Source organism: Strix aluco, chromosome Z (genome assembly GCF_031877795.1).
Source record: "Strix aluco isolate bStrAlu1 chromosome Z, bStrAlu1.hap1, whole genome shotgun sequence".
In the NCBI taxonomy this organism is placed as follows: Eukaryota; Metazoa; Chordata; class Aves; order Strigiformes; family Strigidae; genus Strix; species Strix aluco.
In genome coordinates this window covers 4,112,808-4,128,806 of record NC_133971.1, presented here as the reverse complement: position 1 = coordinate 4,128,806, position 15,999 = coordinate 4,112,808, and the positions used below count along the sequence as shown (strand labels likewise).

The 15,999-nt window shown below is 35.4% G+C and overlaps 1 protein-coding gene across 14 annotated transcripts in view; it reads right to left on the bottom strand.

Annotated features, from left to right (window-relative positions):
* MEF2C (myocyte enhancer factor 2C) overlaps nt 1-15,999 on the bottom strand; it is a 140,674-nt gene that overhangs the window by 64,556 nt on the left and 60,119 nt on the right. For 13 of the 14 annotated variants that reach the window (XM_074811876.1, XM_074811889.1, XM_074811875.1 and 10 more), the window contains 2 exons: nt 14,803-15,000; nt 2,466-2,669 (listed from right to left, as the gene is read on the bottom strand). In XM_074811876.1, coding sequence (XP_074667977.1) covers nt 2,466-2,669; nt 14,803-14,856 — 258 coding nt within the window. In that variant the 5' untranslated portion in view covers nt 14,857-15,000. The remainder of the gene's footprint in view (nt 1-2,465; nt 2,670-14,802; nt 15,001-15,999) is intronic. The other variant, XM_074811878.1, reaches the window with a different exon arrangement.

The window sequence follows — 15,999 nt, the reverse complement described above, 5'->3', positions numbered from 1 at the left end:
TTAATTGATCAATTTAAATATTTAAATGTGTGGCAGATTTATATCCTGTACCTAAAAATATATCCAGACTACACTGAGAGTCAAGCCATTTCTCAGATTGCATACTTTCATGGGCTCTATCCCTCTATTGTACTCATAACTGTGATGTTAATTATCAAGTAAAGGTACGATAATATGAAACCCTTGTTCAAAACCTACACCCTGCAAAAGTACTCCTTTGATCCTGAAACAGTACTGGCATTGGTGTGGCTTAAGTATTTTGCATTACAGGCAGAACACTGAAAAACATAACAGCAAAACGATCAAAAGACTGAATTGAGAGCTGACAGAACATATGGAAAAACTATAAACATTCACTTAATTTGGCCTTTTCTGCCTATTCTTAGATTACTCAATTTAAATAAGTTTTATTTCAATTACCTACTTTTATTTGGTTTCTTTTAGAGGAGTGAAGAGGGATGCCCACCAGATTTTGGATATAGCCAGAAAATTACATGTCTGAATGCAAAATTGCCTATCAGCCTATCCAAACCGCTCCACTATTTTTGCAGGAACGGGACTTTGCTGGTGCAGAGACTGCTTTTTCTGTTAATCTCAAAGTTACAACAGAATAAACATTATTTTAAATTTTACATTTTCACTCAAGTTTCTTGAAAACCCATAGTCTTCATGATCAAAAGTATTCATTCATTGTGAAACAAGTAATAAATCCCTAACTACTGGCTTACTCACCTATTCCCACAAGAAATCCTGCAGGAAGAAGTAAAGATATCACAGGAAACTTGTCCTGCTAAGAATATTCTGGCTTTTTGCCACTAGCAGAGGACAGGGCATTATATTTTAGGGATAGGATTTCAATTCTGCTGGACAGGACATGGGCTTCCCAGAGCTAGGTGACAGGAAAGGCTTCATGTCTATATAGGAGATTTGAAGGAAGAGAGGAAAAGAGGTGATGGAGAGGAGGAAGAAATTATGTACTTTCCCCTTAGTCTTAACTCACATAAATTTTTGTTCTGCTGTCAGAACCTCATCCTCTCCTAATGAGGGAGAAAATCTGCTGCGAGATCATGAAGGAAGCAAAACAGTGTCATCCTGTATGTTGACATAAGGATAGACAGAAAAGCGATATATATTCCTGGGTTGCAGTCTTTGCCAATCTATGGTGGTGTGACTGTGGCATCTTGTAACAAGTGTAATGACGTCTATTATACAGTACTTTTTCCCCATCAAAAACATTTTATATGTAATTCACACACTTACTTTCTTCCATTGCTAGTCCTAAATACGTGACTAGCCCAGGTGAAGACTCCAAAAAGCACCAAAGTCTCATTTTTGACAACATCCAGATTATTTTAAAATCTGAAACTAACACCTTTAAAAAGATCTGAAGTAATCTAAGTGTACAGGCCAAGGTATTCAGTAGCATTTATGAATAAATTGTCACTGATCTTTAAGACAGAACCTCATCCATCCAATACTTTTTAGAATTATACCGTTAGATACCGAATCACTTAGGTGTTTTGAAAACAGGAGTTGCATAAGTCACGTAACTAATTCTTTAGATATCACTCAGAGTGTTTTGCTATCACAACAAAAAACGAAAGATTCATTTATTTTGCATGGCTTGAATCCTAATGTGATTATAAAGTAAACTGACTTTTCTGCAAATATTAGAAGCTTAAAATCGAAAATCTTAATTTTTAGTTAACAATTCTCAGTTTAGTTAACAATTTTCAGTTATTGTAAATAAAACTTGACCTAACCAGTGTTTTTTTAAAAATAATTACAAGCTTTTAAAAACAATTACTAGCATTCTGATAGTACTGCTTTGATGCTGTTATTATTATATTACGGTAACAGCATTCTGTGTGAGGTAGCTGACACATTTGTTATTGTGCAGCTTCCTCTGTAAATAACCAAAAAGCTAAACAAGTCAATCGAACGCCTTAAAGTAGTAATTTAAAATCTTTTTCTTCCACATCTTTTGCAATGTATTTTTCAGTTCCTTCTGGACGGAGGACATTATGACTTTTGGAGTTAGGAGCCAAGGCACACAGTGTTCGCTGGAGAGCAGGTCACCAGGAGTGACTAGGAGACAAGTGGGAGGTTCAGCTGGGAGGTAGTGGTCAAGGCATGGAGAGGACCGACAGGACAAAGGGACAAAGCAACACAGAAAGCTGGATGACAGGGAGCCAGAGATCCCATCGCAGGAGTTTCTGCTGAGCATGCGGGACTCAGCAGGATAAAACTACGAGCTCACACGTGGATTCCCTCCAGTCTCTGCTGCACCATCTCCAGCCCCAAACCAATACTCTGTGGTCCCTGTTCTGCTCTCCCATCACTGTATCACCTCCAGCATATGTTCTACAACCCTCAGGAAAGGTGATCAGGCCTCCCGCTTTGAGTGCCTCTGTCTCAGAGCAAAGTAAAAAAAAAAAAATCCTCACAGAAAAACAAAATCTTACCTCAACAATATCCGAATTCGTTCGACTCTCATGCGGCTCATTGTACTCGGTATATTTCAGCAACACTTTGTCCATATCGGTGCTGGCATACTGGAACAGTTTGTTGGTGCTGTTGAAGATGATCAGAGCAATCTCACAGTCACACAGAACACTCAGCTCATAAGCCTTCTTCATTAACCCAAATTTCCTCTTTGTAAATGTCACCTGGAAAAAGAAAGAAAGACCCGTCAAAAATCCCCAAGCTGGTCTTTGTAGTCCTCCTTCTTTCTTTTGGAAATATGATGTGTGACTGCTGTAGCCTTTGAATTGAACGCATGCAGAAGGCAAAGGCATAAATACAAATATAGCTCCAAAATAGACTATATGTATATTTTACGTGAGAAAATACAACTAATTCTCACTGCACAAAACTTGAGGTACAGGTAAAGAGCATGGGACATTTTCATTAAGTAGCACTATGACGTCTTGATACTGCATCTTTCTCTGTAACTGTTTAATGAATATATTTTTATACTGCATACATCCTTCCCATCAATATTTTCAAACCGCACCTCAGATTTTCACTTGTAAATAGTTTGAACATGTGCAGTCAATTCTTATTTTTAATAGTGATTGACTTTGATTCCATGCCCCAGCTTGTGCTAGATTTTTAGTGATTATTTCATACAGCATCTAAGTTGTGCAAAAGAGGTACATTGTTCATATAAACACACTCACAATGGTTCTGAAGAAATATCTAGTGTTAAAAATTCAAATACTTTTTGAGAAATGAGAATTATAAAGCACAAAGAACAAACAATAGCTGACCAGCAACATATACCACCTTTGACACAATGTCTTTTCTAAACACAGAAGTAGCATACTTTATTTTATTTCAAATGACATGCTTAGAAATACAAACTGGAATTTTTTAGTACAAAGGACTTTGGGTCACATTATATAGGAAAAATAGGGATGTGCTTATAAGTTCTCAGGGGGCCAGCTAATGTCCTGACATCATGCAAAACCTAGGAAAAATATATGAAAAATATCTTAAATATGAAAAATATCTTTACTCTGTACAAAACCATAATTTTCCACAGGGACTGTTTTGACAATGAAAGACCTGCATATCATACCTGGTTTGTTTGTTTTTTTTTTTTCTCTTCTTTTCTGCACTAGCTTACAAGTTCCAGTAAGACATGTGACTCAGAATAAGAAACTACCATGGGCTGTTTAAGCTAATTGTATGGTTGAATTTTTCTCCTTCTTCAGTTTCTTCATATATGCGATTTCCATTAAGTGTATACGACTGATTTTTTTTACATGGTTTCTTCTCTGATAACTTTCAGTTACAAGAATTTTTAAGATGAAAATACAGTTTTGCTAAGTCTATTATTAATCAAATGTAACATGTAGTCAAGTTATTTGATATGTTAAGGACAGGCACGCAACCAAGTGTATAGGTCTGCCTAATCCTGCACTTGTTGCTGCCATTCCTTAATACCCATAAGCAGCAGCACCTCTGCACTTTAATGCTGAGGCAAGAAGATTCATCTGTACGTGGTTCATATGGCTGCTGTTCTGTCTTGTCATATTCCTAATGCAAGTTAATGCTAACTGCGACCCCAGACTACCTTAAAATCCCAGCACATCAGGCCGTGGAAAACGTGACCTTTAAGTATTGCTAATCCCTATTTGCTAGTCCATCTCAGAAGGATGAGGAGGCTCTGTGCCAATACTTTTATTCTCCCAAATATATACTGAATGTTACTCCTCTTGTCATTTCAATCTCTTTAGCCTCTGTCAACATACTGTTAAGAAAAGATGGATTGCCTTTAAATACAATTATTCAAGCATTTTAAAAACACACTTTCCACAGCACTGGTCCCAGGTATGCATAATTGATAGTAAATTCTTTCTAAATTTCTCTGTCTCAATGGCTTTTGATATTTGGAATGAATAATGAGATAGGTAACAAAACTTCATCCAAATTCCGGAAGAAACCTAGTCTTTCAAATACTCCTTTAATGTATTCTCTGATTACAGAAAATTGCAATGCATTTGTTAAAACATATATATATATATGTATATAAGCGCATGATTTAGAAAAAGCTAAACACACAGAAAATAAAATGTACTAACTCAACATATTTTTCTGCATCTAAAATGCCTTTCAATCAACTTTTTGACCACAGTGCTGTAGGTGGAGTGTCTCTATACAGTATGGTTTCTGTTGCACAGAAACCTCAGAATTTAGCATGTTACAGCTTCTTACCATCAAAGTACACTCCAGTACAGAAATATCTTTAAAGCCACTGTTTGTGTTTACTGTTAGGTGCTCCTGAACATTTAGAATAACCACACAGCTATGCTGCACAGCACATACTTATTTCATAATACTTATCACCAGAATGATACTGGTTAGAGTTCCTTTTTGTGGAAAGTGAAAAAAAGAACAACAAACCAGCTAGATCTTATTTTGCTTTCTTTAAAATATAATCTTAATTGCTCTGAATTTGATTTGTTTTTAACTCCTTGATCTTTCTAACAATTTCTAAATTTATCAGATAACGCTGTCGCTGCTGATAAATGCATTAAAAGCAATTGTATTTACTACTGTTTCTATGGTGACCTGGAATATTACTTTTCTTTTTAAATATGCATTGTGGCTTATCTTTTTTTATATATATATAAATAAAACATATATATATGTAAATTTATTATGCTTTTACAACAGTTTATAGTAGGGGTGAACTAGTGTTTTCAAATGTACAGTGAAAGGTCAACCTCTGAAAAGATTAAGAATACTCTTCAAGCCATTTAAAAAGAAATGATCTTTTTGCATAGTTTTTTGCTATGTGGCTACATAAGGAAGATGAATATGGTTATCTTCCAAAGTATTTTTGTGAGCAATGTAAGGAGACAGCATCTTTATTACTGAACTTTTTTCGGGTCTCAATTTGTTAACCATTTGTTCTGTTAACTATATTCACCCAAACTAAAAGTATCTAAAAAATATTGTCTAAGGTAACAGAAAATATTCTAGTATTGCAGAAATTTTGCTGAGAGGTAAAAATTAGCATAAATTATTAAAAACATTTGGTCTCTTTTGTCTAGGTGGAAGGAGTGTGCAACCTACACTTAAGAAGCTCTGACTACAGTTGTACTGACAGTGCTGAGAATGAACAAGACACACACAATCTGCATGAACACAAGTTTTTGAGTAGCTGTAGCTGCAGTATCAAAAAAATCCATGTGGTCACATAGTCTTATTATTATATACTGTGTTTAAAGTTGTCAGTCATGATAGCATCATATAACAATGGAAAACGTCACTTTGACATTTGGCATAAAGAACGTTAGTGAGACTGGAAGGAAACACACATACAGTGAGACAATTCATCAAAATATTTAAAAAAGGACATTCAAAAGTACATGCATTTCAATATCTGTTTAATATTTAACTTCTTTTCAGCAGCAAGAATGAAATCACTACATGTTCTTTCCTGACAATATTAGGCAAGATATGATTAATTATCCCTGCTGTCTAAACCACTGCTAATTTGTAGGTGTTTTTCAGTTCACAACTTTTCTCCTCTTTAGGAGAATGTTAGCCAATTTAGAAAGTTCTTTTCTTTTGGGGATATAATATTTTATAATGACAGTGTGAGAACTGGGGAGAATGAAAGTGGAGTGGAGGGAGGAAGTGCAACAGATAAGAGGCCAGTCAGCATTCAACTGTCTTTAAACCCTTTTTAAGCATGTATATATAAAACACAAGGTTTGAAACACCAACACAATTTCTAAATACTGTTATGAGGTGCTTTTATTCATAGTTTTATATGTATTGCAAAAAGAGCAGTGTGCAGGGAGTACTACATTTACCTCTAAAACATACCAAAAATTAACCTGATTCCATCCTTTCATATTAACTGAAACTCTATTACGTTTGTCTTAGCCTTATGGTTATTTTACTTATTTAAAAGTTATTTTTAAAAATCCAAGAGCCAAACTGCCCTCATAACAGGAACAGTGATACCAAGAAGGTAGGTTACTAAAGCCTGCAGCATTTTTGTATATGAAGACGTATAAATGCTGATGACTTTAAAGGCTCTGAGCAAATCAGAAGCTGCTTTCAAGTACTGGGAAAACTAAAAAAAAAACCCAGGTGAAGTAGTCAGCTTCCAACTGTCTTGACATAAATCAAGGCAAACTTTTTATGCATTTTGGATAAAATTCTAACTAAAGGTGAAACCCACTTTATGTGTTAAAGGCATTGACAAAAGAGGACTGTTAAAAAGGACGTTTTTCCACTTCAACTCTGTCTCTTGTTCAATACCATGGAAACACCTCTCAACTAGCGCTTCATGCATAATGCTGCAAGAGTCTTCTGAGAGACGGGTCATGGACTAGTCATTGCAATATCTGTAAGTGGGGCCGCAGGCAGCCTGAATTCAAGTCTGCATATCACACACTGTGACATGCTCCCTTTAGAAGGCAATTTGCCCCAGAGCAGACTTTCTTGTTTACTTGCTAGTAATTAAAATTTATTTAAACTAAATAAACTAGAAGGTAATGTTTCTTGGTTGCGAGTATAAATTCTTTCATATGCTGAAATTTAAATGTGTGTGTGTAAATGGTGATACTGGCCACTGGTAATAGTCTTTATTTAGCTAAATTTGTAACAATTATATGTTTCTTATAGATGTTAATACATCTAGAGGAACAGAAGCAGTCAAAAATACTCCCATATAATGAATACAGCCTTCAGGATACTTCATTTATCTCTGTCGCAATGTTGTCTTTGTTTCTTTCTGTATTTTTTGGTGGGAGTTGGTTTGGGATTATTTTATTTTATTTTTGTTTTTAATTCAGGCCCTTCTAGTACTCTTTCTGAAATCTCACATACCCCAAGAGGCTGAGCCATAACAGACTCTGCATTTGTCACTAACACTCACAGCATATGTGCTAACATTTTATGTTTTCAAAGTATCAGTCCTGGGATCTTTAAAGCAATTCAGTCCAGCCAGTGGCAAAATATCAGCATTCCCCTTACTTCTTCCTATCCTCATTATAAAAATATATAGCTGCTGACATAGGAAAATGAGGGAAACAGGGAATTTGCACATAATCCTTCCCATATACATTTCCTGCCATTAAACCTGTATGAGTGACTAGTGAAAACCAGGGACCACTGGTGCACAGAAGTATCTGATACAGACACTGACTGGTCAGGAAATAGTTTCATTCTGTTTGTCCTTATTTCATCTGGAGTGTCTACATTTCTGACACAGGGACTAGAGCAAGCATGGTAGATACGATGTCTGTGACAAATAGGAGGTACTACACGAGCAACTTGCCTAACTTCAAACATAATAAAGTCAAGTTGGCGATATGTAAACCAAGGGGCTCTTGATTAAAATGTCATAATCCTATCATATGTTGAAACCCCAAACTACTGGAGAGGCAACAGCTCTTGTCATATTCTCTCTTCCCCTTGCTCCTATTTGATTTTCACTTAGATTTGTTTGTCATATGAAGAGGCCTGGCTGCAACAATCTTTACAGTAACCCTCAGTGGGACTGGGAAGCAGCACCAGTGCAGGGTTTCCTCTAGACAAACCCTCCTTTATGCAAAAGCTGGGCATGCCATATTAAATGAAAGACCCTTTAAAGAGCAGTGAAGGACCTTCAGCAGCCTGCTTCCATGTTCTTATAACCCTCCAGCGTAACTTATAGGGATGAGACAGCAGTGATTTATGCTGGTAAAAGAGCTATTGTCCCAGAAAGCCTCAAGCATATTGAGCTACGACTCGCTGAATAGTCCAGATAAAGAGGAGTTCTAAGCAGGATGCCCTAAAATTATAGCTATAACAAATAAAATGTTCATGATTAATGCGTATAAAAAAGAAGGTTTTGTACTTGTGTGTTACACCCCATTTTTAGTATGTTAGTACATAAATAACAGATCAAATACTTAAAATAGTGATATTATTCAGTCTGCTCAGATCCAACACATGATGGTGGATCTCTCATACGAATTTTTTCTTTGTAAGTAAAGAGAGGAGGGATAATTGAAAGATGTGTTAATTAACAGATGATATGGCAAGTCAGAAATTAGTAGGTTAGGCAGTATCAATATGCTTCCCACTTTAATTTACAAATTAAGATCTAAAAACAGACAGGGATGGAAGAATAATAATGGTTAATCTCTGATACTTCATTTCCTTCTGTTGAATCAGAGAGATAACATTAAGTCCATTATATATGGATGTACAGATACATATGTATTTTAGGCAAAAAGCATCACCTCTATCAAAACCACAGTACCTAATACAATATATGAGAAAGCTGACTTTTTTTTTTTTGGTATGCTATTGCCAGTTCTGGTAGGTACAAATAGATGTTTAGGGTAAAAAACATGTTTACTAGTTCTGTGCTACTAAAATGTTCATAAGGTAAAGGTCAAAGAATATTTCATTCCCTGCTGAGCAAATGGTCAGGAAGCACATTTGTCTGCATTTCCTGTCATAACAGGAAGAGTGTAACTTCTTCCTCTCCACAATGGCTTCAGTTCTGCTTCCCACCTCCAGCTCTTTCTCCCCCAGGGCTTTCCAAACCATTCCTTGCAAGACAGCAAGGCTGTGCCTGTGTCTGCACTGGTTTTCAGCTCTGCTCATGCAGATGCCTCATTCACTACTGCATTCTCTTTACTTAGGCTTCTTGCTCACACTTCAAATTAAAAGTAATTTGACCTAAATATTTACCTTATGCTAATTCACTCTAAATTATGCTCAGAACATATATTTGAAATACAAGCACACTTTATCTTAAATATAATACATTCCAGAAATTCACGGTTCAGTTCAGCAGCTCTCTTAAAACTTCACTTCTCAGGTAGTGTGGCATTAACATGAAAAGTGCAGCCAGAGTTGTACAGATCACTACAATTTAGGAGTCATGAAAACCTAAGGTGTATCCTTTGCTTACAGAAACATAACTTTCCCTCTGAAAAAAACAGGACCAAGGCCTAAATGTAATGCTATATTCCAAGTATATGTCATTTGGGGAAATTTAATGTAAGCAAGAGAAGGAATTCAAATATGTAAAAGGTAAAAACCGTGTGATGTTTAAGACAAAGGTTCATTGATCAGAATGATGCTTATTTGCATAGTTAAGCAGGGATGTTTTCATAGGAAAACATCTCCCTTGGGGAAAAAAATCATAAAATCTCAGATCTTGAATAAAATTAAGACACCCCATGAGAGAAGACTGAAAATATCAGGAAATTGGTGGAAAAAAGTTTTCTATCTAACTTGTGCTCATGTTAGCATTAATATGCAAGGCTCTTTTCTCTTTCTACAGGGGAGCTTCTGATTCAGCCGATAGTCTCTTACTCTTTCCTTTTAAATAGAGCTGAAACACAGATAAAAATAGATACAGGAGGCTGAAATTAGCTTTGAAACTAGCAGCATTAGGTATCGAAGTCAGTAGACCAAATCTAGGTCTTCCTGCAAACGGTCACTTCCCTCCAGGATATTCTTCCCCTGCCCCATAACCTCACTTTACTTATCTGCTTTAATTTATTCTCTGTTGAGCTGATAACTGCAGTAAGTCTTGGTTTATAGCTTTACAGATTTGCTGGAATCAAAGAATGATAAAAGGTCTATGCATGAAAAAGTTAAGCAGCAAGTTTTTTTTACTGTCATGCCCCATAGAATCACACAGACATAATACTTTAAAAAGGGTATTTTACTATTTAAGCACCTTAATATAGAAGTGTACACTTCCTATGGTATTTAGTAACACTTAAGCTCCCAGCAGCTCATTACAAATTGAGAGATATTTTAAACAGTGTGCAAAATCATTAGCTAAGCTCAACTCAGTTTTAATGGTGACTCTGACAACTCCATGCTTCACAAGCAGCAAAAAAAATGCGGAACTAAGGAGCAAGATGATCAGAGGGATAAAAAATGGTGGATTGCCATATAAGACCGTTAAGATATTTCTTAATATTAACTAGAAGAACTAGTGGATTAAAAGAAAGAGTGTGTTCCAGACCTGATACCAGAATGTCATCAGGTCAATTTGCCCTCTTTCCTGGATTTAGCTCACAGACCGTGGATTTCATGAGATATTTTGTAAGTGACCTTGTACAACAGTAATACAATATCATTTACGTCACTGCACCTATTTATTTTAGGCCTGGGCAGCCCTGCCTGGACTGTTGCAAAGAGAGTTTCAGTCTACAGCAGAGCACAAAAGGCCCTCATCAAAACTAACAAAATATTTCAAACTGATGAAAAACAAATAGATAAAAAGCAAGGCAGATGAATACAATTCTTCCTTCATGTGTTGACCATAACAGAGCTAGCTGCATTATTTCTTTCAATTAAGAAAACACATGAAAATAAAGTTCACCCATGTTTTTGCAAATGCCCTTCCTCTTTTCCTTTTTCTTTTTAAACAACCCAGAATTCTTCATAGCAGCCTTCCCCAATCTGCCTGACTGAAATTTCTGCACAAAGGACTCGTAGCAGTCAGGAGCTTCCAACATCAGATGTGAGTGCTAATATTTTTGGCAATCAGTTCTGTTGGTGCTGCAACTAATATCATGTATGCAGTCTACCCAAATGGGCTGTTGACAAGGCTACCACCATCTCATGAGCCTGAGCACCACCACCAGAGATTCATTCCACGTTTATGAAGGCTATATTATCCAGTGTTGCAATAATAAAAAAATCTCTGGTCACACTGGCTGCTTATAACAGGATTCTCTTTGAAAGTTTTCATTTCCATTTAATATCATGATGGTAACTAAACTGTACAGGTCAATACACACTTATTCTAGTCTTGGCAATTATTCATACTCCTTCTCCCTGTGGCTAAAAGCAGAGTGAAAGGAATTTTTTCAGATGGGCTTTTCTGAAACTTTCACAACCAAAGAGAATTTGTGATCACTCACAGAAGATTCAAACATCCTTGTCACCTTTGTCACCACATGGTAACTATGAGGGCCAGGAAAATACAGCCAACTGGCAGCCCACATGAAACATTACAATAATGGCTCCTCCTAGTTAAAAGCCTGCATTCTGCACTCACCGAAGTCAATGACAGATCTCTTATGCAGTCGAGGGTAAAAGGACTGGGTCTCTAATGTCTAAGTTGCAGTAGTTTTCCTTTAACTTGTCCCAGAATGACAAAGTTTCAAATAGGCTTTGGAAAAGTGCACATTATGTCATCACATTGCACATTTCTATGAGATTTGCAGCCAGACATCTGACTCGGGACAGTTTCAATTTACCAGTACGGTCACTACCGTATTCAAATTACCAGTATGGTCACTAAAGTACACATATCCAACTGACTAGACTTGCTCAGAAGAAATCCTCTTGAAGGGAGGTCAGCAACTATTTTTGTCATTCCCAAGCCACTCATGCAAGCACTTTGAACAGTAGGGGAGTCTCCCACCATAGCAGACAGTAGTGTGGAAGAAAACAGCTGTTATGCTGATGAAACAAATACTCCATTCATTGTTTAATGTAAATAGCTAGTCAGGACACTGGACAAATGAGTGGAAAAGCAAGGACAGAAATCACCTTCCATAGGCCTTGTAACAACTTAAACCCTTTCGCAAAAACTCTGTTATCCAAAGAGATTCACCTTTGCATCGGGAGAGGGCAGAATTAAACTATTGCTATATCCCCTTGTTTGATACGCGTTCCACCTATTTTTCCCTGCATATGGTGTCCTGCAGAGAATTTATGTGCTTGAAAACAGCTGAGTGAATACACTATCTGTGTATATCCCATTCACATCTAGCACGCCTTGTATTGTGAAACCACACTGAGTTTGAGTATAAGCAACAATAAGGCGGTTTCAAGTCAACAGATTTGCTGCTGTTCTTGCAAACATCTTTTGGTGAGGTAGTAAGAAGGAAAAGAAAACAGTCTCTGTCCATATCATGGTAAATGGAGCTACAAATAAGCTTTGTGGAACTGTGCTTCAGCTGGGATCTTAATTTTATTAATCAAAAACTTTCAAACTTTTTTTTTCTGGTGCAACCTTTTCAACTTCTCTGTGCATTCAAACATATTTATGTCATCAAAAACAAAAAAAAGGAATATAAACCAATTACTATTTTAAGATTACTGGAATTGTGTAAGTTACAAAATAAATAAACTGGTGCAGCTTCACTGAAGCAGCAATACCTCATGGCATACATTATATTTTAAGAATCAGTAAGGCTTGTGAAAGAGAACATCTCATACAAATGGTTAAAAGATCAATCAGCTATTAATGAAAATCCAGTTGTATTTAATCACATACATATTGCTACAACTGAAAAACCTGGATCCCACAGTCCAAAGGAATCAATGGAAATCTTTTCATTGGCTTCACTGAGGTTTAAATCAAGGCACTAAATGGAAAAAAGATAAAACCAGTAGAAACACTTTCTAAATTATGTTTCAATATATTAGTGGAAATAAGAAGCTGAATCAAGCCAATTATACTATGTCAGGGGTAAAGTAATGTAAATCTATACCTTCAGCCTCATAGTGACTAATCAACATGATGGATATTATCAAATACTAGCAAGATAAACACTTTCTGCACTAACACTACAGTTGTTAGTATTCTGTAGTTTTATTCATAATTGTTAGTTTTGGAAGCTGGTGATAGAGGTCTTGAAAGTCTACTGTGAATGACTTGAAAGACTAGGTGTCTTCATTTTGTAAAGTAAATGTAGCCTCCTGAAAGATACCTCTTTGACAAAACTGGGTATTAAGTTCTCCATAAATCCTATATTTGAGTAAGCAAGTTGACACTGAAGCTATTGTATGAACTAATGTTACTAATGGCGAAATTTTGTAGTATCATTTCCAAAATAATTCAGGTTCACTTCAAAAAGAAACAATAGTAGTATGGGAAAGTTCCAGATAACCAGTGTCTTAATGTTTAATGATATATTCAGTTCAATATTTCAAATTCAATTTCGATTCCAAGCTACAAACCAATTAAAATAAATATGGTGATGGTTTTATATTGATAGAATTATTGCTTTTTGGCCTGGCCCATAGCAATAGGCAACCTTTAGGAAAAACACAAAATGTATCCATCATATATATAATTTTGCTTTTATACATGATTTTCTGCCATGGAGAACAAAAGTGACTACTAATTTCAGAAAATTAAAAAATTCTTGGAAAGCATATTTAAAGATTATTATTTGTTGTTATGCCTAGGCTGACTTTTTTATGGCCTTATAAAATCTTTGAAGACTAACAACATAACTTCTTAAAAACCAATCTGAATATATGAAGAAATTTGTAGATCAAATGAATAGAACTAATATATTAACAATAACACAGTATCAAGTTCTTAAAAAACAGCTACTGAAGATTACTCCTAAATTGCAGCCACATGTATCAAGAACACTAATCATAGTGTTAAATAATTTTATGGAGAGTTTCTCACACTTGTGAATCTCCAGTTTCAACAAAACATCCATCCTTTTACATCAAATGTAAACAGAAGCAGCTTTTCACTGATTTTATGTTAAGATGCCAATTGTTGAATTTTATTTTTCTGAAAACAGGAAAGCAGTTTCTCTAATTTATGACCATATTTTAACTAGCAGAGACAGTGTTGATAATATGTGACAGCTACTCAGCCATTTTATCTAAAGCAGTGGTAAAAATTAATTAAGCAGTCCTGCTGGACCTATTTAGCCACAGCATCACCAGTTGTTTCATAACTACAACATGACAATATTATTGTATGTGGGTTTTAGAATGTGTTAGGCTACTCAAATTATTTTTAAAATTCAGACAGGAAAAGATGAGATTTTTTATGAAGTAGTGTCACTTTTATATGAGGACGTAAAACTAAGAACACTTCAAACGTGTAGAAACATAAATAATTTGCATCTACGAATTTAAATGGAAGTCCTCCTGCAAATAAACTCATATTCTAATAGTTCACAAAACACAGTTCTAAAAGCCTGTGTCCTGTTACAACTTGCAGATGCACTTAACCATGTATGGCACACACTGAAGTGAAAGCAAGTGCAGAGGGGACCCCAAGTAGAGCATACACATCAGTCTTTGTAGATCAAGGCCTCAAGTAATAAATTCCTAACTATGCATGTTACTAAACTTGAAAAAACTGTGTATGAGATTTCTGGTTGTTTCCAAAAGTACATTTTCTTTGATAGTCTTCCATACATTGTGTATATGTATACATATATGTAGGTATATGTATATGTATACAAAGTTATCAACTTTTTAATCACCTTTGAGAATAAGTCACCTTAGAAATATAATATGTTCAAATACGGTATTTTTGCTACTCACCTGTCTGTTACGTTCATCCATAATCCTTGTAATCTGAATCTTTTTTCTCCCCATAGTCCCCGTTTTTTTTTCTCTCCTTCTTCCTTAAAATTATGTATTTTTCCCTTCTCTTTTCTTCCTCTTTCCCGTTTCCTCAAAACAAACCTCCTTCTTCAGCACTTGCACTACTCAGTTCACAGTCCCCTGCATCCGTTCCTGCTAAACACAGAAAGGAAATCAAATGTTATTACAAAATTGATAGCTAGATGAGAGCTATTATATGGAGCTGACCAAGCATCCTCATTATAATTTAGTGTACAAGTAAATTATAATAAAAATTTACTGCATCTATAAAAAAAGTAATACATAGAGAAATAATAATTTAATTCAAAGTCTTCTTTTTATGAACAAACGCACCAATATATCAAGAAATGAAGAAAAGGACTGAAATACACATTGCCAAAACTTTAATGGAATTAGGTGTCTCTAGTTTTAAATATCACTCACTGCTCTAATATGAAAAATTACCTAAATCAGAGAGTTAATGAACCTTTCTGTACCTATGTATGCTAAGTAGGCCAGCTAATTCATTTCTGAAGGGAAAACAATCTTGTGTTTTGACAGCAGAGGTGATAATGTCCCTCATTATGCAAATAGGATGGACCTTTATTAAAGTGTTACTTGATATATGAGAGGTGTCAGCTACTTTAAATCCAAAATTTTTAACCTTATTCTTTAAGAATATAGACTGGCGCAAGTATTACTCAAGATACCTGAAGAAAACACTGGTGAATTCTCCCTCATTTCATGTAAATTCTAAAATGTTCTGATGAATGATTTATAACGAGCAAACATGTATATCTTTCCTTATAAAAATTCTTGCACCAAAACACAAGCTAATAGCACAGAAAAATAGGGACAGATGATAATTTAAGAATGTCTTGAAAAATATTTTCACAGTTTTAGTAATGCACTGATACTACCTCCCTGAACTTTACAATACTGGTTCAATCGCAAAGCTAAGGACAGTTAGATGCAATATATGAAAATATATGATGCAGTACACATTCCATATTTCACAAAATGTCATAAATCACAAAGTCAATTTCTATCATATGCAAAGCATTTTGAGCAATAAAAGACTCGACAGAAATAGAAGAAAATACACAAATTATGTTGTCTAGTGCTAAAGTAAAAGATGCAATTTTTTTTTCCTTT